Here is a 24,103-nt window from a genome sequence, read left to right on the forward strand (position 1 = left end):
AGGTTGATCACCCCCAATTTCATAGTAATAAGCAGCCGATACAGATGCCCTCCCCCCATTTACTAATAGGAAAGGTGGGAGGAGCTGCCATTTTCATTGCTTGTGAGCATCGAGGGCGGTGCAAATCTTAGTGTCAGGTTTCTGAGCAATCTGGAGCTTTTACTGCTATCCAGTATAATGTGTACTCTGTGTCTGATTACTTCATTGCTGAACCTTTTAGGAGGTGCTCTCATGTGCTTTCTACACTTCTACATTAGTTATTTGTTAATGATAACAATGATAATGGTGTTAATGTGAATAATAATATGAACAATGTTAATGATTTGTTAACGATAACAAATACGATACTGGGAAAAGTCATTGGACTGGTGCAGATGATATTCTAAATGTCTGATCAGTCCACATGTTTAAAAACTTTTGCTCTCAAGAAGTACATGTATACTTGCCCCTCCCCTTTGCTTCCTGATTAGCTTCTGATTCACTAATCAGTGGTTCTCAAACTTCTAGCACCAGGACTCACTTTTTAGAAGGAGAATCTGTCAGGATCCACTGGAAGTGATGTCATGACCAGAAGTGACATCATGAAGAGGAAAATTTTAAACAATCCTAGGCTGCAATCCTACCTACACTCACCCAGGAGTAAGTCCCATTTACTATCATTGTTAAAAGCATATACATAGTAGCCTTTTATAAGTACAGATCTGTCACATTTCCCCAAATGCTGTCGCTTACCATGGGAGCATCAAGTCTTATAGATTAAAAATAAAATATTGAAATGAATGGGGACCCATGTGAAACTGGCTCGGGACCCACCTAGTAAGTCCCGACCCACAGTTTGAGAAACATTAAGCTAACTGATGAGCTAACCGAGCACAATTCGTCTGCAGTGTTGTCGTCGTTGCCCCCCCACACACACATTTAGAACTAACTGGAATGTTAGAGGAGGAGCCAGGATGTACATTCAACATTAATGCACAAAACGTTAAACACCTGGGGCCAATCAGATGCTTAAGGCTTCATCCAAACTGGTCCTTTGTCACTCAAGCCATTTCTTAACCACAGAAGACTAAATCCTTGCATTCACTCCTGTCTACACAACATTTTCCCAGCAGCTGCTCCAATTATGGGGGAATTGCAGTTTCCCGTCACTTAGGTCACAATCCTATTGTGCTGTTGAGCTGCTGGAATTCATGTTCCAGCAGTGCAGCATGCTGTATGTCTGTCGCAAAAAGCGATAGTCATTTAGCACAGCCGGGCCACCACCACAAGCACTGAGTGGCCGTGGCCATGTGCTAGCGTTCTGCCAAGGAGTCTCAACACTGGTAAGTCAGAGCAGGAAGCAGATGGGAGGTAGGGGTGGGGTGGAATGGGGCAGAACAAGGCGGAGACCAGGGCGGGGGGGGGGTGAACTGAGGCCAGGAAGGGGTGGTATTGGCATCAGTGGTGCCGATGGCATCCTATTTCCCTTCCCAGCCTCAAACCACCTTCCCAAGTCCACTTGGACCTGTGCTAGCAAAGGCTTACTCCTGGGCAAGGGAACAAACATTCCCTTAACTGGAAGAGACTTTGGGGACTCCCCCTGCAGGATGAAGCATGCACCCCATTTATCCAGTGGTGCAGATAAATGGGGGAGGGGGGGTTGGAGCTGTTAAGCTGGTACATCAGGTATTTGGGAAATTGCAAATCTTCTTCCACCAATTCAATGCACACTGTAGCACTTCCGAATGCAGGTGGTAGCATAACTGAATAACCCTTATGTAAAATCTCAGCCTAATCCTAAATAGAGTTAAGTATACCTAACCTACTGAACTAAAAGAGTTTAGGATGCATAACTGTATAGAAAAGCACAGCTTGCATCAAGGATTCTAGCCTAGTCATCTCCCTGATATTCTAGTTTTAAACATACAAATTAAAAATTCTCTGAATGTGATTCTTCTAGCTAAACGTTCTCCTGAGGTACTTGCTTTCTGTATGCATAGAGTTCTTGCACGTAGGGAAGCATTTGAACTTGCAGTCCACAGATTGTATTCTGAAACTTTCATTTATCCCAAAACTTTTGTGCAGTCCATAAATTGCATTCTGAAAATGTAGTGTACTATGAAATTCTTCTGAATATGTCAAATGAGTGCTATGTGGAATGCGGTTAGGGTTCCACATAGTAAATCCCACAGTGCTTGACAGACTAAGGGCTAAACCCTATCCTACTTTCCAGTGCAGCAGTGCCAGTGAGGCAAGTGCTGCATCCTGGGGTGGGGAGACATAAGCCTCCTCCAGGTAAGGGAACATTTGTTCCCTTTCCTCAGGGCTACATTGCAGCTGCACCAGCACTGGAAAGTTGGGTAAGATTGGGCCCTTAATCCCTTCTAAGTGTACTTAGGTCTGCACCCTAAAAGTAATCAGTGGCAACAGTATTCCGGAACATTCTCCAATGAGTGTAAAGAGGAGTTTTACACTAGTCCATAAAGAATGCCAGCAAGGATGTGGTATGAAAGACTTCTTTGGGGAAATATTCCTCACCCCTGAAGCAATGACTGGAAACGTCATGTTTCTTGTGGACTCTCTTTATCTCCCACAATAATGAGTCATGAAGGAGGATGCTCTGTAAAGATCTTAATTAGCACTTCGGAGTGTGTGTGTGTGTGTGTGTGTCTGTATTTAGCAAATGCTATGGAATTCAGAATCAGCTGAAGCTTTTCAGTCACCTTCAAGGCTTGCCCCACATAAAGCAGCTGTCGGTATAAGAGGTTACAAAAGGATGGGGGGAAACAGAGAGATCCCATTCCTTTAACTAGATGCAACCTTTGTATTATGTATACCTGTCTTAGCCACAGTCACAAGCTGGACCTCCAGGTACAACTTGGAGTTGAGACCTCATCCATCTCACCAATATTGTGGCAGGAAGACTATAACAGGATTTGTTGTGGACAATTTTCAATTCACATTAAGCCATTTCTGCCCAACGTTGCATATACGCAACAGGGATCAAATATGTATACCTGTGGGCTGGGCAGAAATGACAGGTAAAAAGCAGGCAAAAAGGAAAACTGTATATGACAAGCAAAAATAGACTATAACATCAACAGTTTTTCATTGTAGCCCTATTTTCTCCAAATGATTATGAAATTTTTGAAATGATGTTCTGTTAAATTGTGCATGAAATAAATGGATTACAATCATAAAGATGTCTTGCTAAATGCTGCATTTTAAAAAATCTGCTATCTATTCTGCTTCTGATGATAGCATATTTAAATAGCATTTTTAAATTCCTAACAAAATGTCATTTAATAAATAGCTAGGGATTGGGAAGTTATCTGAATGCAAAATAATTACAAAAACAGATCAAATACTTCATTTCTGCTATTGGTCATAACCTGTAGAAGAACTTTAGTGTAGTCCCAGGCTCAAGAAAAGATGTCTGAGAAAAAGAAACATGCCAGAGATTCAGTTTTCTTTCACCCTTACTCCAAGAAGCATATATGATCTTCCCTTACTGATTCTCAAACAACCCATTGAGACTGAGAGATGGACTGAACACTGTGGATAAATCAGAAGTCAAATGAAAATCTTCCATCCAGTCCTTTAGCAACTCACACCTCACTGGCTCTCGTAATAATTACAGTATCTACTCAGGATATTGGTTTGCAATATGGTTTGCAACCATGCTGAATTTCTGTGAATGTCTGTAAAAATTCCATAATAATCATAGAGGTATGAGAGAGAGAGAGAGAGAGAGAGAGAGAGAGAGAGAGAGAGAGAGAGAGAGACAGACAAAATAAATTTGACTTCACATCCCATCCAATACACTTTCCTTTTTTATCACCCATCACAACCACTCCCTACCACACCAGTGCATCTGAACAATGACAGGTCCATTGCATCCTGAACAACTGTGTTTCAAATATGCCTCAGTATTGGACATTTGCATCCATTCTTTTTGCATCCCGGACATTTGTGTCCCAATGTATGACATTATGAATAGTCACATCCCACTAAGACTATGCAGAAAGCAATCAACTTCAAATTTCTTCATCAGAGTGTTTGCTTGCCCTATCACTTATTAGAACATTGAATTCTAATTCTAATTCATTTAATCCCCAACTGTTAGAGAAGCTGCAAGAGTTTAAACTATTTTTGTCCAATGCTGCATATTAGATGCACTTTTTTTTTTAATGCAAAGGTAGGGTTAGGATTGGGATTAGAGGTTTAGGATACAGAACATGGGGTTTTTTGCCCAGTTTTAGTTCCTTTGTTGCCCAGTTATAGTGGGATGCAAATGATCGGAACACAAAAAACCAGACACAAATGTCCAGGGATGCCAATGACTGGGACGCATTTGACCAGGACACAACTGTCCTGAACAAATACTCTAGTGCCCATCAGAACATGCATGTAGGGGTAGCACCATGGCAAAGCACATGTTTTGCATGCTGGCAGTCCCTGATTTGATCCTTGGCACCTACACGAAGGGCTAGAAAAAGTTCCTTGCATGCAGCCCTGGTGAGCAGCTGCTTGTCTGTAAAGATAATACAGAGTTAAATAGACTTCATGTCAGTGGTGTAATGGTAAATGTTCAAACACAGGACATTATGTCCTGACATTATGAATAGTCACATCCCACTAAGACTATGCAGAAAACAATCAAATTTCTTCATCAGAGTGTTTGCTTGCCCTATCACTTATTGTTCTAATAATTTAATTCTAATTCTAATTCATTTAATCCCCAACTGTTAGAGAAGCTGCAAGAGTTTAAACTATTTTTGTCCAATGCTGTATATACGCAACATGGATCAAATGTGTACACCTATGGGTTGGGCAAAAATGCGTTAAAACAAATATATTAAAACAGTGTTTCTCAAACTGTGGGTTGGGACTCACTGGGTGGGTTGTCAGCCAATTTCAGGTGGGTCCCCATTAATTTCAATGTGTATTTTATTTTTAATGCATTAGACTTGATGCTACCATGGTATGTGACTGCTTTTGTGGAAATGTTACAAATCTGTACTTTTAAATGGCTACTACACATTTATTTTTAACAATGATAATCAATAGGGCTTACTCCTGGGTAAGTGTGGATAGGATTGCAGCCTTTTGAATTTTGGAGGAATTTTTTTAAAACAGATCAACAACTGGGAGAGTTAGGAGGGTCTTCTTAAATAAATTTTTTAACTTCTTGTAAACTTTTACCTACTTACTAAATTAATTAATTTCAATTGACTTTGTCGTATGGGGGTGTTAAAAATGTTCCTGCTTGATAATGTCACTTGTGGCCATGACATCACTTCCAGGTTAATGACATCACTCCTGGTGAGTCCTGACAGATTGTCATTCTAAAAAGTGGGTGCTTAAAGGTTTGAGAACCACTGATATATGAAGTGGTGTAGTGCATTCTGAAAATTTAGTGTACTATGAAATTCTTCTGAATATGTCAAATGAGAGAATAGTAGTTCTATTCTTTAAAATGTGAGGTAGGGAGATGCCCAACAGGGGAAGTTTCTCTGCTGCAGTTCAGCAGCACAGAGAGAAACTGCACCTACTGATTATCAAGAAACATCTCATCCTAAACACTACTTGGCTGATAGGTCAAGCACAGAATGTGGGCATTGTGTGCAACCCAATTCTTTTTCATGAAGTCTTAAGAATCAGACCAAGTTCAAGATTACATTCTACAGAAGCATGATTTATGCAAACAAGGCCTTAATTCCACACAGACTGACCTTGCCACAGCAGCATAGAAAATGTTTTACATTTCAACTCACAAGGGCTTTTGGCAGGGTTCTCTGACTCTCACGGCTTGATCAAAATGATCAAAATCAGCTTACTGGCCTATATAGCTATCATAATACAGTACTGAATCAAACCAACGTCCCCTTTATTTTTGTTTACATGGCAGGATGAGTTTTAGCAGCAATGTTCTAAAGTGACTGCACCGAGTCACAAGTCTCCCTTGACTTGACTTGCTCATGACTCATTCTGAGCCTCCTTTAGAGTCATTTTGACTCAAGTCCAAGTCTTTTCGAGAAGTGGGTCAAGCTGCAAGTCAGGTGTGGATTCACAGAAAAAACAGAGGTGCAGGTGTCTGTGTGCGCACGTGCTGGAGTTCTCATTTAACACTGCCCTGAGGTTCTCATCCCATCTGCAGTCCAGGATGTGTTGGAAGTCCTTCACTTCAACCACCCTTTCATTTCACTGAGGTAAAAAAATCTAATTTGAGTGAGTGCAGCAGTGCAGAAAAATGATTAGTTTCATATGAATCCCAGTGACTACCTCCCTCCCCTTTCAAATCATGACTCCTGCTTCTGACTCCTGGTTCAGAAGGACTGCTGAGCAGTACACCAAGGACCAACAGGGAGATGTCCAAGTTTAGCAAGCAGTGTTGGGAACTTGAGTCAGTGACTCGGACTCAAGTCATGAAAATGCGTTATTTTGGGTGACTTGGTGACTCATGAGTCACACACGTGGAAGATTCTGAAAAAGACTGGAGTCAGGAACTCCTGACTCGGTATTTGTCCCCACGTGTGCTGTCTGTGCCTGGGAGTGCCTGCTTACTGTTTTCACCACATGGAAAACCTCATGGGGTAAGCATTCTGACACTGAGAAGCAGGGAGTTCCAGCCGGGAGGCAGGAAAAGGTTCATGTGAGCAGGAGGGGGAGGCGGGACTGGGCTGTCTTTTCCCGTCTGATAGGAAGGAAGGAACAGATGATCATTGGACAAAGGATTGGCTTTCTCATGTTTCCATTGGCTGAGGCAAGTGGAGGGGCAACCTTCATTGAATGGCCACCGCAAATGGGACTTCTTGTGAGTAGGGCTGCCAAGGATCGGGTCGTCCTGGTAAGCCTCCCAGCTGCTGCTTGTGACCCTCCCCCTCCCTCTCACTGCTTCTGTCCTGGCTCTCTTACTCTCTCCCACCCCTCCTGCCCTCTTTATAGATGGGCGGGGATAGCAGGGCAGTGTTCAAAGAGAGCTCTGACACATACACTCATTTTTTCCAAAGGGGGGCTTTTTAAGGGGGGGCAACGACTCGAGTCCTTTAGAGTCACTAAAGTGTGACTCGGAAAGTGCCCCCATTATGACTCATTTTTGAGTCAAGTTATGGGGGTGGTGACTCAGTGACTCAAGTCAAGCCACACTGAGTTTTCCAAACACTGTCAGCAAGGTGGGAGGGGATGGACAGCATGAAAGGACTGAAGCAGCGGGCAGGAGGGAAGGTCACCCACAGCAGCCAGGAGGCTTATGATCCAATCCTTTGCAAGACTACTCAGAAGTCCCACTGTGGTCAATTGGACTTCCTTCCTCCTACTGCAAGGCAACACCTCCCCCATGCTTTGCCCAACTCCCTTGCCCCCTCCTGGGCTATCCAGGCATTTTTTCCTGTCACAAGAACCCCCTCCCCCATCCATCCAGCTCCTCCTGCTTCCCTCTGTTGCCCAGAGGAGAAAAATTCAGCAAATCAATCATCCATTCCTTCCAAAGTGGACAAGAAAGTTCCCCCCTGTCCTGGCTGCCCCCACCTTCTTCTGGTTCTTCCCACAGCCTTGTTAAGCTTCTCTCCTCCCAGCCCTCCAGCCCCCACCTCCTGGAGTCAACCTATCCTCCTCCTTCCACCAAGTCTGTTGCTCACGCCAGTTTGAATGCCAGCTTCTGGATCATCCATGAGGTCTTTTGGGGCTACGCTGAAGCGGCAAAAAATATAGTAAGCAAGCAGGCAGACATACAAAGCTGAGTTGTGGGCACAAAACCCATGAGTCTTCTCGTATACAAGAGTCATGATTCTTTTCTGAGTCAGAGTCCCAAGTTGTGAGTCAGGGCCCAAATTAATGACACGCGTAACTCGAGTTCATCCCAGTTGCAGAAAATGTATGTTTTCACGACTCAAGTCGAATCTTTACAAGTTGAGTTCCCATCCCTGAGTTTTAGATTGTGCTAGTGAGTCTTAAGGGCAAGGACAATACAGAAACCAGTGGGCAATCTGTACTCAGACAATGCCTCCAGATATTCATCATTTATTCTTCCATGTTCATCTTTAAGAACATTGTGTTCCAGATGCTTTTAGGAATCCACTGATCCGCTATTGATTTCCCTCTAGTGTACTTTTAAGTCCCTTTCCTTTCAAAATGTTTTCGAATGTTTGTGTGATCTTTCATGCATGCTGCGGGAGTGTTTTATTGTATTCTGTAAACTTGAATGGCAGCTCTTGAGGAAAGGAGGATGGAAATAAAATTTCATTATTGCTTACAGGACCAGCTTTCCCCATGTTGCTAGTTGCCTTCTTCACTAGTTGTGCTCGGCTACAACCAAGCAGTTAACCCCACATTCTTTCTGCTTTGGCCCAAGACTACCACAGGAGAGGGGCTTCTGACCAGAATAGGTTGGCAAAACGGAAAAGACAGCTCTCCCAAGCATCAACCCTTCAAGCAAAAGAGGTACTTAGAAAGAATTTCAATGAGTTGTGTCCTTATTTTTATGCCAAACAAGGATATCCTAAATAAAGTGAAAGCCTATTGAAAAAACAAATGTCCCCTTCCAAATGGTTGCTGGCTACAGCAAAAATGAGGTTTACAACCTTTACTTCACAGAGGAAATTAACACTCAAGCAACCTGATCTTATTGGGCTCTTATGGCCATGGACCTCCCATTCTACAGCTATAAGTGCCACTACTACACACCAAAAGGCTATGGGACCACTGGAGCAAATTATCAGAGGCCCTGTGTGCATGCCAATGGCCCACCAAGGTCATACCAGAGCAGAGTAGGTTGGTAGTGGGACCAGGTCATGGGCAGGTTGTGGGCTGTTCTGGGGAGGATTGTAGTTGGATTGGGTAGGGAGCAAGCCAGACAGATGAGCAGGGTGGATTGGTATGATCAATGCACGCCAGGATCTTATTCCCTTTTCCAGCCTGGATCCACCTCCTGACGGTCCTCACACTTGCCTCAGCTAAATAGCTGGTATATGTTGGACAGGATCCACTGGTGATCAGGCAGCCAACTGACAGGTAATCTCCTGGGCTGTCTGGTCACCCACCAGCATAAGATGCAGCATGCACTCTGTTGCTTGGTTTTTTTTAAATCTCAGCTTTTGTTGAATTTATAAGATTCACAATATTTTTATTGATTGCACTTGGTTGCACTTACAACATTCTGTTTTTGTTTGTTCTTATGGTTTATAATGACGAGGGATAGAATTGGAGCCAAAGTCAAATTTACCACTTTGGAAAAAAACTTATTAGGCAAACTTTTCAAGGCAAACCACTTTTCAAGGCAAACCACTTTTTCAGACAAGCTGAAAAAATTACACTACACTACAAAAATTACTTGTGTTTCTGAAATTTAAATTTCTTATTTGTCATGTACATATTCCAAAATTACAGAGAATTTGACCACAAACCAGGCACAGACGCATAGTCAAATATGTCACAGAATATCTAGCAAGGCAAATTTTTATTTGAATATACTTAGAAGTCTTTTCAAGCACTCAACATGCAATCCTATGCTGACCTCCACCAGCAGAATGTGCACACACATGCCATATGACACATTGGGGTGGCGTGGATGATCATAGCTCTGGCAGAAAGATTTGTGCCAGCCTGCCAGTGCCGGTTGAAGACCTATGCCTGCCAGAGAAGGTAAAATTTCTGCGGGCCAGCAGGGAGGCAGGAGGTGGGGCAGGGTATAATAAGTGGGGGGGGGGGCGGGAAGCCTCCACTTTGTTCTATTCCCCTTCCCACGTCTGATTTCTTGACACGGGGCTACTTGAACTTGCACCAATAATTTTCCTATTGCAAGCCCGAATAGATCCACAGTAGCTGCTGCGGCTTACCCCAGGGGAAGGGGGACATATGTTCCCTTCACTTGGGGAAACCTCCAGCAGCCTCTCTTCCTGCACAGGATGCAGCGGAGGCTGCACTGGTGCTGGGCATTAGTTCGGACTGAGTTGTTATTCTGAGTAAAATTAACATTGGAAGCAACGGGTACCATTGTGCGAGGAAGTTCCACCCAACCAACCTAAGTGCATTCCTTTAAAAAGGATGCATAAGAACTCTGATCAGGTGTTCCAATGAACAAGTGTGGGCTGGAAGAGAAGTCGGCCTTTTGAGCACACAAACACATTCATTCATCCCTAACTATCAAAAGAAGAAACCAATATCAAGATAGTTAGAAAACTGAAAGTCAGCTAATGATAAAGAAGCTGCTAATAAAATACAGAGGACTTCGTAAATTTGGTTATGCTTGCATATATTACAGGATACTAATATTTCATGACATGGCAATGAAGGCAAAGCAATAAGCTAGAATCATGAATGTTAATTGCTGAAGTTTTGCATGGATTGGAAGGCCACAAGTTCCTACATAGTTTCTGTTGGATCAGATTAAGGGCAAAATTCTATCCAACTTTCCTGCTCTGGTGCAGCCGTGCCAATGGGGTGTGTGCTGCATCCTGTGGTGGGAGGGTAGTTAAAGAGGCCTCCTAAAGTAAGGGAACATTTGTTCCCTTACCTCCAGGTTACACTGCAGCTGCACCAGCCCTGGAAAGTTGGATAGGATGGGGCCCTTAGGCTGCAATTCTATCCTGAGAGTAAACCCTATTAGCTATAATGGTAATTATTCCTGATTAGAAATGCATAGGATTGGGTTCTAAGAGAGTTGTGATTTTAGAAAGATTTTGCTAAAAGATGCACTGGGTATAGGGCAGGAAAAAGAATTTTGATTTTTAAAAAAGTTGGACCAAAAAATCCCAACTATATCAACAACTCATTTCTTCTGAACTCCTGAAGAGCAAACTCTGAGTCATTGTAAAACAACATTTGTCTCAGGAGCTGATGTTTATACAGAAAGGAAATAAAGCAGTAATTTCAAAATTATGTGCTAGGGCACACTAGTGTGCCACAAGAGAACATGTAGTGGACTGTTAGAAATAAATTAAACAAAGATTCACTCCTTCCAATCATCCACCAAGGAATCTGCTACTCTGTACAATCTGCTACTCTGGCCATGTCTCTTGCCAATCACCCTCCACTGGCAGCAGTAATGTTACCAGGTCTCTCCATCAGATGTGAATGGCTCAATCAATCATTTTCAATGCAAAGCAGAAAACGTACCCACCCACAGAGAACAGTGCCTTATTATGTCTCTGCTTCAGGTCCTGCTTCAGAGTTCCCTCCTTCCAATCAGGAGTCACACTCAGAACAGAAAGTTAGGCAGAGGGAACAGAAATGGAGGGGTGGATAATTTTTATTTTTTCATGTTACAAGTCTTTCCTTCCACATCAAAGTATATAGTGTTCCTTCAATATTCATTAAGAAAAATTTTTATTTACTGCCCAATCCTATTCCTCACCATTGGTACCGATGCAGCCGTTGTGACGGAGAGCACACAACATCCAAAGGTGGGGGAAGGTGATCGGATAGCTAGCTGGACGTAAGTAACAATATTTACTTAAATATTAACTTGAAATATTTTATATGTATCCCCCAGTAGTCTGTGCAATTGCCTATATCAGGTCTCCTTAGATCTACACCTCCTTAGATCTACACCTAGACCTGGTGTAGGTCCCAGGAAAGAAAAGGGTCCAAGTGACCAAGGAAAGAGGGGATAAAATCTGCCACCGAGATCCATCCCTAGATCTCATGATACATAAACATAATGCTGGGCCCACCATTGCATGAGCCACTTTGAGAGAGGGTGGCTCACTACCAATGGTGTGGGAACCAAGAAGCTCCACGCCACAAAACCTCCACTACAGCAGGAAGGTCAGTGGCAGGGGTGGACTGAGGACGGATTGGGGGAAGATCAGGGCAGGGAGTGGGCCAGGCTGGGGATGGGAGGGGAAGTATCCCAGCAGCAGCCACACTTGCTAAGATCCTATCCCTCCTTTCTGACCTGGAATAGGTCCAAGAAGACCCACTGGAGAGGTAAGTAAAAATGTTGTTTACCTGCCTCTCCTGGGCTGTCTGCTGCCACCCCATAGCCCATAGCATGAAGTACATGCTTCATTGACAGTGCTACATGGTCTGAACTGGTGGGGGATAGGATTGGGCTTTCAGAAAATAATATAAAACATATTTTAGCAAAGATTGATAGAGTTCTCCAGTTCCAAACAATTGATTATGGAAAATATGAAAAGCTATCTAGAGTCAAGGATGACTTGGTAAAACTTATTAAGATAAATTTGTTTCGTATTTCCCAAATAACAGAACCAGAGAATGCCCAGCCCTATCACATGAACAAAGGAAAATATTTTTCACATAGCACATGCTTCATTTCTGGAATTCAGGACCATGTCATGTGATAACGCCCAACTGTATATACATGTTAAAAAAGCCTAATCCAATGGCATGCAACTTGTTCAGTACTTGGGGTGAAACCAGAAATATATCACCATAAGTCAGACAGTTGCAAATAATTTTCATATTTTACTAGCATATCTAACATAATTTGCATATCTTGCCAACTAACCTGGGCCAACCCTGAGCTACATATGTGAACTTGTGTTTCTCCCTACAATATTCTCAAACTGAAGCTGCTAGCCTGAAATATGAAATATTTGAATCAACCTTTAAAAACACTGCTATTTGGAATGAAAAACTGTAAAAGTTAAAAAGTAATGAATACTACAGGCTTCATTTAATTTCCTTTCTGGTTTTGGTTTTCAGGCCTTTAGTGGGGGGGGGGGGGGTTTCAAAACTCTCTGCAATTATGAGGGCTGAAATAGAGAGTGTTGGCAAAAGCTGACCCGGGTTTGGGGACTGAAAATATCTATTGCCAAATTAAACCAATTCATGGAACTTGTGAATTTTAGGCCTGCAATCAATTTAATATCAAATCAATTTTAATCAATTAATTGGTTTATTCACCAATCACTTAATTGATGAATAAAGATTCATCAATTAAAATTGATATCCTAATTAATCAGGTTTGTTAAATTGTTTTATTATTTCAAAAACAAGTACCATATTTTTCACTCCATAAGATGCACTTTTCCCCCCCCAAAAAGTGGGGGGGGGAGTGTGTGCGTCTTATGGAGCGAATACTGCAAAAAAAAAAAAAAACCAACTCCGCCCCCCCTGCCCGCTCACTCTGCTCGGCTTCCCTGGGCAGTCAGAGGCTGAGCTGGCTGGGGGGCTCCTGCCTTCCCTCAGCGCCCACGCAGACTGTGGCAGCGCCGGACGGAGCCCAAGCCCGTGTGTCTACTCAGAGGTAAGTCTCAGAGTCACTGGGGCTCACTCCCAGGAAAGCATGGGTGGGGTGGCAGTCTCGATGCCCAATCCTGTGCATGCCTACTCTGAAGTAAGTCCCATTAGAGTCAGGGGGGCTTACTCCCAGGAAAGCATCTCTCTCCCCCCCCAAGCCTGGAGCATCACAGCCTCTCTTTCCCCCCACCCCAAGCCTGGAGCATCACATCCTCTCTCCCCCCAAACCTGGAGCATCAAGGCTTCTCTCTTCCGCCCCCCAAACCTGGAGCATCACAGCCTCTCTCCCCCCCCAAAGCCTGGAGCATCTCAGCCTCCCTCTCTCCCCCCCCAAGCCTGGAGCATCACAGCTTCTCTCTTCCCCCCCCCCCAAGCCTGGAGCATCACAGACTCTTGCTCCCCCCCCCAAGCCTAGAGCATCACAGACTCTTCCCCCCCCCAAGCCTGGAGCATCACAGTTTCTCTCTTCCCCCCCCAAGCCTGGAGCATCACAGCCTCTCTCTCCCCCCCCCAAGCCTGGAGCATCACAACTTCTCTGCAACACAAACACTTTCCCCCCTCTCTCTCACACACAGGCTGCCTCCTCTTCTCTTACACACACAGATGCTCTGCCCCCCCCCCACACTCACACAGCAGGGGAAGGGCACTTTCACTCACCTCATCCAGCATCTGAATGTAAGCCCCCCCCCCCATCACAAAGAAAAAACTGTCTCCTTGGTCAGAATGCCAGTGTTTGCTTATTGCACAAGCCCCAGGTAAGGCTCATTCTCACCATAAATCCAGAGGTTTGTTGTGTCTTGAGAATTCAAGTTGTGGTTGGACTTTCCACTTGTTCATTTGTATTGGAATCACGGAAGAACTGGTGAGGAGGTAGATGTGGTGTCAGCAGTGGCCCCTTGAAGGGTAAGGCCTGGGCATTCAGCAGAGTGTGCTGCACAGCTGTAGCCACTGGAAGGCCATAGGGCCCTCAGGGATATAAGGAGTACCTGAGGCAGAAAGGGTTTGTGGGTTTTGAAGGAGTGCAGTTTGGAGGCAGGAGAGGAGACTGACTGGGTTTATTGAATTTGGAATCTGACTGTGGCTTGTGACTGGACTTGGATACCCTGACGGATTTGACTGACCTACCTGGAACCTGACCTTGGACTGTAATTTGGCTTATTGGCTCTGGACTCTGATTTGGCAACTCTAATTGATGGGACTGATTTACTTGGCATCTGTGGACTGGAACTGGACTCACTTTTGCTTGCTGCACTGGTGAGTTGCACAAGGGGGACTGATCAGCCTTAAGTGGGCACAAGGCCCAGTGGATTGGGATTTGGCAGAACATCATTGTAGCAGAAAGATAATGTGATCCCCTATTTGTGTGCACCTGCTTTTGTGAGCTTCATAAATTCTGACTCTAGCGATGATGAGTTCTTGGTGTTTCCAGAAAACTAGAGTGCTCAAACCTTTAAGTCTCTCCATTTGTTAATGACAGTGATAATGGTTCTTAATGCCACTGTTGACTGCTGTTCACTTTACATGGTTCAAATGTTATTCTGTTATAGTTTATTAAATATTTTATTACACTATTTGGTTCAGAATATTTTTTTTCCTGTTCTCCTCCTCTAAAAACTAGGTGCGTCTTATGGAGCGAAAAATACGGTACTTACAAAAAATGCAGTTTCACAGCCCAATCCTATGCATGTCTATTCAGAAGCAAGTCCCATTAGAGTCAAGGGGGCTTACTCCCAGGAAAGTGTGGCTAGGATTGGGCTGTCAGTTGCTTGACATCTTAAAGGGAAACCTTTCTGCTCTCATAGTCGGGGGGGGGGGGGAATGCCTCTACAATGTCTGCTACAATATGTGTATGAATCACCTACAATCAAAAAAAGTATGCTTGCTTTTACCAATCTGCAAATTCAATAAACACAACCTAAGCATGTTTACTCAGAAGTAATCTCACTGAATTCAGTGGTGCTTACTCCCTCATAAGTAAAACTTAGGATCATTATAGTTCAAGTTATTGTCTCAAATTCATATGATCAAACAGTGACATCACAAGGGTTTGTGTCACCTGGTGCAGGAGGCCATCGTATCACCCCCATGAGGGATCTCCTCCCATGCGGTGGGCAGAGCAATGCCCTGGTCGGTGGGCATGGTGATGCGCCACTGTCTCATCTCTGTTGGTTTTTTAGCTATAACTTTGATGGAATAGAGATATTTCAACACAGTTTGTTTCATAGCATCCTGAATGAAATTATGCATCGAACGTTACACCATACATGATGGTATTATTTGAAAATACCAAGATTTTAAAAATTTTGGCCAGTAGTGGTGTCACCCCCTTGTGCGCATCACCCAGTGTGGCCCGCAACCTCCGTGCTCCCCTAGTGATACCACTGTGATCAATTATGATTTCTGCAAGTAGGTGACAGCCCTAATGAATATCAATAGCTATTAATTAAGGGCCAGTTCATTGATTTAATGTCTAAACCACCTTTCATCCAAAGATCCAAGTTAGTGTAAGGACCAACTTGCACCATCCTTAAAATATCATCAAAAACGTCCTTAAAACATCGTAAAAAACATAAATAAAATTCAATTTAAAAATCCAAACACACAAACCAAGAACAGAAATAAAAACAAAGCCAATTCCAACAGGAAAAATCAAAACAGAAACTAAAACCAGTATTCCTTCAATGTCATCCCCTAAAGCAGTGGCTCCCAAACTTTTTCGACTGGCGGCTCCTTCGACCTACTGGGCCATTGGCTGTAGCTCCCCATTTGGGTTACAACCCTATACATTTTATATGTGGCAGGTTTTTTGCCATGATTCTGTGGCTCCCCTTGCTGGTTTCCATGGCTCCCCAGGGAGCCACAGCTCACAGTTTGAGAACCACTGCCCTAAAGGCTCACATGAACAGTTTTCAATAGTCTCTGAAATGCTGGAAGAGGCAAGGCACCACAATTCTCCCCAGGAAGGATCTTGAATACCCTGCACTTGATCATTCACCATGGGTATGTGAATTAAGGGCCCAATCCTATCCAATTTTCCAGCACTGGTGCAGTTGCAATGCAGCCCCAAGGTAAAGGAACAAATGTTCCCATACCTTAAGGAAGCCTCTGTGACTACTGCCCCACCACAAGATGCAGTGCATACCCCATTGGCACAGCTGCACTGGCACTGGAAAATTGGATAGGATTGGGCCCTAATTCTGTTGATGAACTTTTTTCTTTTTTCACAATTACAGAGACTTGGGGAGCGCTACGGAGGGCTCCTCAGACCCCCCCCCCCATATCCCAGAACTCCAGGGCTGGCCGGAGGTAAGAAAATAAACCCCCCTCCCATCCCTGGCAGCAGCACAATCCTGGGGATCATGTTGCTGAAATCCCTCCACCCCAGCAAATACTTATGTGGTTCCCTACTCCTAAGGAGGACTTTGGGAACCACTGTTATATTAAATCTTCAATGGGTTGTTCACATATGATAGTCGCTACTTGATGTTACAGTCATCAAGTGATGCACACCCATTTGTGAACCAGGTAGCATATTCAGTGGATATCCCCAAACATTTGATTCATGAAAGTTGAAAAGAGTTAACAAGGCCTGACAGAAAGACTTCCTCTATTCTAAAGTATCTAGTGCTGGTAAATATTGAATATATAGTGCTACACAGATCTTTGATCTGAACAGGAAAGCTATTCACATAGTATTGTGAGCCTCTGTAGTATAGGATAGGCTAGACCAGGGGTGTCAAACTAATTTCATATAGTGGACCAACAGCATCTGCTTAGGACCAGAAGTGACATGATTACACAAGTGATGTCATTGAGCAGATGATGGCCAGAAAGAAGAACTTTGTTCTTACACAGGAATTCATTTGCTGCAAATGACAGAAAAGAAAATGTGCAAATCTTGATCATAATTGCAAGATATTGGATGGCCCAATTATCACAGCATCTAATTGCAGCTCAGCAGCTGAAAGGTCCTCTGCAAACTAACACCTTGGTGGAAATGGTGCTGCTCAAAGGGCAGCCTGTGTGGTAACTGGGCTCTCCCAGCACCTCAGCAGGAGCTCCCTTTCTCACCCCTCTTGGTCTGCCTCTTCCCCCATAATGTTTCTTACCTTCTAAAGCCTCCTTCCATCTCCCCCTCCCAGAGCCTCAGCAGAAGCTGTGCTGCTGGAAGAGTGACAATGGGTGAATCCAATTATAATAGGGGCCAAATAAAGAGCTTCCAGGGAATGCATCTGACCTGCGGGCCATAAGCTTAACACCTCTGGGCTAGACAGTGACTTTTTCATAGCAAAGGAAGCCAATGGCTTTGCAACAAGAAAGCATCTTATTTGTTTCATGGTGATTCACATGAAGCAAAAAACCCTCAAAAATAAATGCTTGTTCATTTTCTGAGCAGATTTTAGTATCTTTCCTGCACCTTAAATGGACAGCTGTCACATTGCCCAAATGTCAGATCGGCTCCTATTATTGGATTCAGACTCCATGCTACCATTTTCAAGCAATCTGGCCAATCCGTACTATGTATTGCCAAGGGGCCTTCAAATTATTCACTAATGCATCTGATGCTGATGGGGGTGAAGGGTTACAATTTCAATAATATGGTTATGTACTTAAACATACCATAAAGTTTCCATATCTGCTTTAGAGCCCCATCTTTAAGAATGGAAACACTCACAGAAGCCTTTCATGCATCCAACATTGACTCATAAATCTAGAACCTTCAACGTAAAGCTTAAATTAATTTATATACAGTATTTGCTTTATTAATTACAGAACTAAAAAGGTACTTTTATAATGCATGTTTAGAGTGTGCTTCAAACATCTAGAGTGCTCTCCACAGACATCATTATCTGAAGCATCACTAAAATTTTGTTGTGAGTATTATAGCCTTTTGCAGTGGAGAACAAGGATGGAAATATTTTGAAAACAAAGCTATGGTGATTATGGTTTTCTGTTGCAAATTCCAACTTTTGTGGAAAAGAGATACAGGGTGTAACTTTTGTCTGCCCAGTGATGAGAGATGTCCAGGTGGCACAACTTTAGTACGGCTGCTCTTAAAGAGGATACTGTATCTTCAGCAGCTGTCACTGCTCACTGTACTTCAGGCTTTGTGTTCTACCAGATTCATTCATTACATCTACCCTTTACATGCTCACTACTAAATTCATCACCATTAAAATAAATGATTTCTTAGTGTTGGTTTTTAGCAAATAACCCCAGAAAAAATTCTTTTCATCCTAATCTTTAGCATATTTACTTACTTTTGGACTAAATTCCACAAATTCAAGAGGACTGACTCCTAATAAGTGTGCTTAGGAGTGCAGCCTTCATTTCCATTGCAGAAAGTGTGAAGCATATAAAACTATAGTGTCAGATATCAGAAGCCCTCACCACCATCAAAACTTTAACTAAAATCTACTAGAGTGAAAATTTGGGATCTACACAGGGTAGTAAGGCCATGTGGAGAGAATGCTGCGTATTGTACTATTATTAAAAGACATTCTGTTCCTTTAAATGTTCTTGTGAATCTCTCCCACCCTCAATTCCAACCATTACTATCTCCATATATTATGCTTGTCATAACTCCCTGCTACAGTGAGTCAGTGTGCTGAAAATAAACTTCCATGGCTTCTATTCGAAAGCATGAGTCCAAACACTGGGCAGGAAAAAAAAGTTTACCCTCTGTCCTAGTGTAAACCACAAAGAGGAGGAAGTTGGGACTTAATTCTTGCAGGGTATGCTAGAAGAAAAATATGTGCTCTTGATGTTTGATTGATCGGATAAATCTAACTATGTGCAATGACTCTCCATCCCACCCCACCCCACCCCCATTTCTCACATGGGGAAAGAGGAGGAAGGGGTTGTGGGAGTGTGGTATCGACTGCCTTGCAAAACCTCTTTCAAAGCCATTTTCCAGTGGGAATATCAGGCTCACGGAACCCCTCACTTAAAATCCTATATTTACAAGGTCAGTTTAATTTTAACGCAAGACCTACAGTGCTCTCTTTCAAGTGAATCTCTGGCCTCGAAACCAGAACTTTCAAAATTCATAAAATAACCCCAGTCATTAAGGCAGACTTTAAAAAAAACAACCATGAAATGTAGCAAAGAGGCCAGTGCATCCATCTTTAAAAGTCTCCAGTAAAGCCATTCAGTTTAATACTGAGTTTATTAGAGATGCAGGCAGCCACCTCACTCCCAACCCCAACCCCCAAACTCCAATAGTTTGAGAAAAGAGGAAGACACCAAACCCAGAAATAACCTAAGGAATTACACCAAACTCTCACCACCACCCCAACACACACACAGTCAAGCCACAGTTGACACTGTGATGGAGCCAATTTTTAATCATACCCTTTTGGCTTTTTTGTATGGGTTGTGTCTCTAACACAGGTTTATAGACATTGCTTGGATTCTCTGGGTGGCTGAAGTGCTCCTGGACCTTTTTCCCCAACAGCCCTTCACTGTTCCCCATGCAGGCAACTTCATCCTCCTCTCTCACCAGTTCTAGTGCTCTCCTACCTTACACTGGCTCACTTACTATATAAGTACCTGAGACAAAGCCATTCTTTCAGGTTTACTGATTTCCCGGCAGCCTTTCCCTTTTAATGAGGGCACAAGAGTTAATAAGGAGGGCTGCAGTATTTAGTGGATTGACTCAAAACATCTTGATAGATTTTTAAAAAATCACTCCATGTAATTGGGCTGTTTTTCTTCAATCCACTTTAATGATTTTTTACAATTGTACAAAGAGCATGGTACCATTTATCCTTTTTTCTCACACAGGAGGGTAATCCTTTTCTAGCTTGGTGGGAGATGTGATGAGTTTGTGTATATAACACATTTGCAAAAAAAGGACATGTGTGTGTTAAAAGTGATTGTTTTCTTCTCGCGCAAATCACACATGAACAAGACCATAGTCTTATCACAACTCATATGATTCACCAGCAAAGGCTTAAAAAAACAAAAACCAGGTGACACCCCTATTAGTGACAGTAACCATTAAATGCCAATGATAGGGCATGGAGCAGAATAATGCCATCATCATTGCCTGGGGCAACAGGGGAAGCAATGATTTCCCTGGACAGGTCAAAGAAGTTGCTTTGGGCAGTACAAGAGCAAATCCTGGAAGTTCCCTGTGGCTGGAATGAGAGGAGAGGGGTGCATGGGGCTTCCCCGCTGCCAGGTGTGCCAGCTCAGTCAGGCCTCAGCACGGTGTCCATTGAACTGTCCTCACCAGCCAGCCTCTATTGCTATGGGAACCACTGATCCACATCTCTCCAGTAGCAGCAGCAGTGGTACCCACAAGGAGAGGGCCAGGCAATTGGGTGCCAGTTTCCAGGAGCGAAGGAAAAGGAAGCTGACATAAAGGCCGAGGAAGTGGAGTTGGATCCCAGACGGAACAGAGCAGGAACTTTGGTGTACCCCCCTTGCCTTCCAGCATCCAGCCCAAACTCGACCCCCCCCCCCCGCCCAGGCGCCAAGTTCGCTGCCCTGCGCGTGCCTGGTGGTCCCTCTGCCTGCTTGCTCCCGAGCATCCTGGTGATCGCTCAAACCAGGCAGCGGTGGAGGATGAGCAGGCAGGAGAGGTCGGGGGGGTGTGTGTGTGTGCTGCTGCTGCTGCTGCTGCTTGTGGCCGAGAGAGACGCAGTAGTTTAATGGGCTATCAATATCCTGCAACGTGCATTTGGAGCCCTGCACCGCCCGCGCCTTAAAAGCTCCTAATGCGCTCAGCACTTCCTCTCGCTCCAAGCCACAGGGGGGTTGATGCTGGAGCCGATCGATGGGGCTTCTCTGGTGTCCGGGACTCTTCTGCAGAGAGCAGCAGTCGCCGCCAGACTGGGGAGGGGGCTGATGCAAGCGGGGAAGGAAGGAGGGAGGGTGGGGGAGAGGGAGGGCTTGGCCCTCTCTCCGCCCCTCCCTTCGCGTTCTGGAGCCCCAGAAGATTTCCCCCTTTCCTCCCCCCACCCTCCAGATTTCCCACTCTCTGCCCCTCCCCCTTTCCAGTGGTGGAAGCATCTCAGGGCAAGGGGAGGAAGGGAAGGCGGCTTCGGCAGCCACGACTGAGCATGCCCAGCCGTCCAGGCATGCTCCACAAAAATAGTAGGGCAGCCAAAGTGCCGAAAGATGGGGAGCAGGAGGCTTCGCGCCCCCAGGCAGGCAGTGGGGCGGGGGTCTGCAAAGGAGACTGCACCAGAGCACTGGAAAGTCCTGGAGAAACTTTGTCCAGCTTTGGAGGCGGCAGGATTCGAATTCAGCCCCGAGGGAGTTGGAGTTTTTATCATCATCATCATGATGATGATTTCTTTTTATTTTTGGACAGCTGCAAGACAGCACGTGACGGGCTGGGCAAGGGAGATCCGCTTCCCCTCAGCCCCATCACTCTTGGGTGGGGGGAGGACTTGTCCCCCTAACCTTGGGGAGGGGAAAGGGCAACACTGCGAGGAGACCCAGCAGGGGACGGGAAGGGAGGGGAGAGGGGGTGACACACACGCACTCCCCCCCCCGCTGCTCCCCAGACTTGGCTGCAGCCACCCAGCCTGCAGGAGCCGGGGGTCCGGAGTGAAAGTGACCCGGCCCGGCCCGGCCCGGCCCGCTCCTACCTTTCGGACTTGGTGAATTTCCTGAACGCCTGCCTGAGGTCGTGGAAGGAGCGATAGGTCTGGGGCTCGGCGGAGATGCCCTGCGCGCGGGTGGTGCGGGGTCCGATGTGGGTGGTGGGCGCGGGCAGCACCGACTGACACTTGTGCAGCTTCCTCTTCAGCCCCTGGATCTCCTCGTCCTTCTCGGACAGGCGCTTCTCCAGCTCCTTGATGCGCTCATCCTTCAGCAGCAGCAGCCTGGCGAAGTCCCCTTCCAGCTCGCTCATGTCTCCAGCCTCTTGCCCGGGCAACTTTCTTCTCCCGGCGGGAGCGGAGCAGCAGCAGCAGCAGCAGCCGGGAGCGGACGCCGAGTGAATGGAGCCTCTGAGAGAGGGGGAGGCAGGAGAGTAGTCCGAGGCGGCGGGGAGAGATCCGCTCTCGCTAATGGGTGGCGAGCGGCTTGCTTCGATCCACTTACTGCTGAATGGGCTGTAAATGGAGGCAGCAGGATGAGGCTGAGATCACTGGAGGGAAGAGCGCTTGAGTGCTAATCCGGAGCCTCTCTTGGGACTGCTGATTGTCTTTCATTGAGAAAGCAATTAGAGTTGCCTTCCTGCCGCCGCCGCCGCCGCCGCCCTTGATACCTGCCGGATTCTCGGCCCCAGAAGGTTGTGGGAAAGAGGCATGAGTGTGGAGCCAGCCAGCCACAGCACCACTGGGTGCCCGCTGCCCCCACGCTCCAGAGCGGTCTCACTAGGGCAAGGCCTCTCCTGCCCCCCTACTTACACGCACGCACTCTCTCACACACGCTCGCTCTCGCTCTCTCTATCAGGCACACTAACACACACACACTCTCTCTCTCTCTCAGGCACACTAACACAACTCTCTCTCACACACACACTCCCTCTCTCAGGCACACTAACACTCTCTCTCTCACACACACACACTCCCTCTCTGACACACACACTCCCTCTCTCAGACACTCACACTCTCGCTTTCTCACACACACACGTGCACACACAGAGGCTTCACTTACCTGTGTTCAGACAATGGTGGGACTGAGAGTAGGGGAAGGGGGGAATCCCATGTCACCCTTTCAAGATGTGGTCCTTGCAAAGGTCCAAAGGGTGGCACGACTTCTTGTCAGCGGCATGCCAAGCTCATTTGGCAACCTGGGCCCATAAATTTTGACCCTCCCCCCTTATGACAAAATTATTTTCAGTTATAGTCATGACGTGACATGAATAATAATAATGGCCAGGGAAAACATTTTCTTTTATTGAACTTTGTATATATTAACTGCATAAGCATATTAATAAACAATTGAAAAATAAGTTTAAAAGAAACCAGTTCTCTTCTTGAAAAAGAAGTCTAAACATATTGGGGCAGCTTCTCAGACACCCTCCTGCAGCCTGACACCCAGGGCCGGGGGGGGGGGGCAGCCACCCTCTTCGTGCTCCACTGCTCCTTGTAACCAGATCCTGAGATCTGGGGTTTTAAAATCAGATGTCCTTCAGAAAATTGATTTTTAATTTTTTTTGTACTAACCTACATAAATCAATTTTCTTCATCATGATGCTATTTAGCATTTATAGGCCCTTTTTCCAAATGCTACCCATGCACTTTCTCAGCCAACCTTACAAGGGTCAATATTTGCATATTACAGCTATGGCGTGAGGCACTGATGACCTGCCTGAACCAGCCTGCTGATTAGACCAAGGGTTTATCTGGGCTAGCAGCATAGCATCCAGTGCTGCCAGGAAGCCCACAGGGAGGCCATAAAAGGCAATAGTCCCTCTTGCAGTATTTCCCTACCATCTAGTACTCAGAGGTATACTGCAACTGAATGCAGAAGATTCATTTAGCCATTCACAGACTTGTCCTTGATGAATTTGTCTTCTTTTTTTTTTAAAAGCCTCCTCAGCTAGTGGCCACCATCAAGAGCAAAATCTCTCTTTGTTAATTCTTTGCTACCATTCATAGTTTTTATTAACTTCTGTCATATCCTCTTTTTTATAAAATACATTGTGTCAGATCCATCCACCTTTTTTCTGAACTAAAAAAAGTCCCCAGTGCTTTAACCTCTCCTTGTAGTGAAGGTGCTCCAACCACTGGAGCATTTTGCTTGATTTTTTCAGTGCTCTGTTATCTTTTTTGGGATAGAACAACCAGAATTGTATAGTACATTACTGGTACATATTGGGTTGATGTTTTCAGTTACCTGACCACTACAACCCCAAGATCTCATTCAGGACTCCATCACACAGCTCAATCCTGTACATGACTGTTGAGAAGTAAGTCCCATTATAGTTGAGCTTACTACCAGGTAAGCATGA

At 45.0% G+C, this 24,103-nt stretch overlaps 1 protein-coding gene across 1 annotated transcript in view; it reads right to left on the reverse strand.

The window, feature by feature from the left end:
• The window catches only part of PRKG1 (protein kinase cGMP-dependent 1), an 837,851-nt gene extending 815,797 nt beyond the window's left edge, over positions 1–22,054 (reverse strand). The window contains exon 1 of the mRNA XM_066620308.1: positions 21,789–22,054. Coding sequence (XP_066476405.1) covers positions 21,789–22,054 — 266 coding nt within the window. The remainder of the gene's footprint in view (positions 1–21,788) is intronic.
• Between the last annotated feature and the right edge of the window lie 2,049 nt (positions 22,055–24,103).

The sequence above is a fragment of the Tiliqua scincoides genome, chromosome 3 (genome assembly GCF_035046505.1).
Source record: "Tiliqua scincoides isolate rTilSci1 chromosome 3, rTilSci1.hap2, whole genome shotgun sequence".
NCBI lineage: Eukaryota > Metazoa > Chordata > Lepidosauria > Squamata > Scincidae > Tiliqua > Tiliqua scincoides.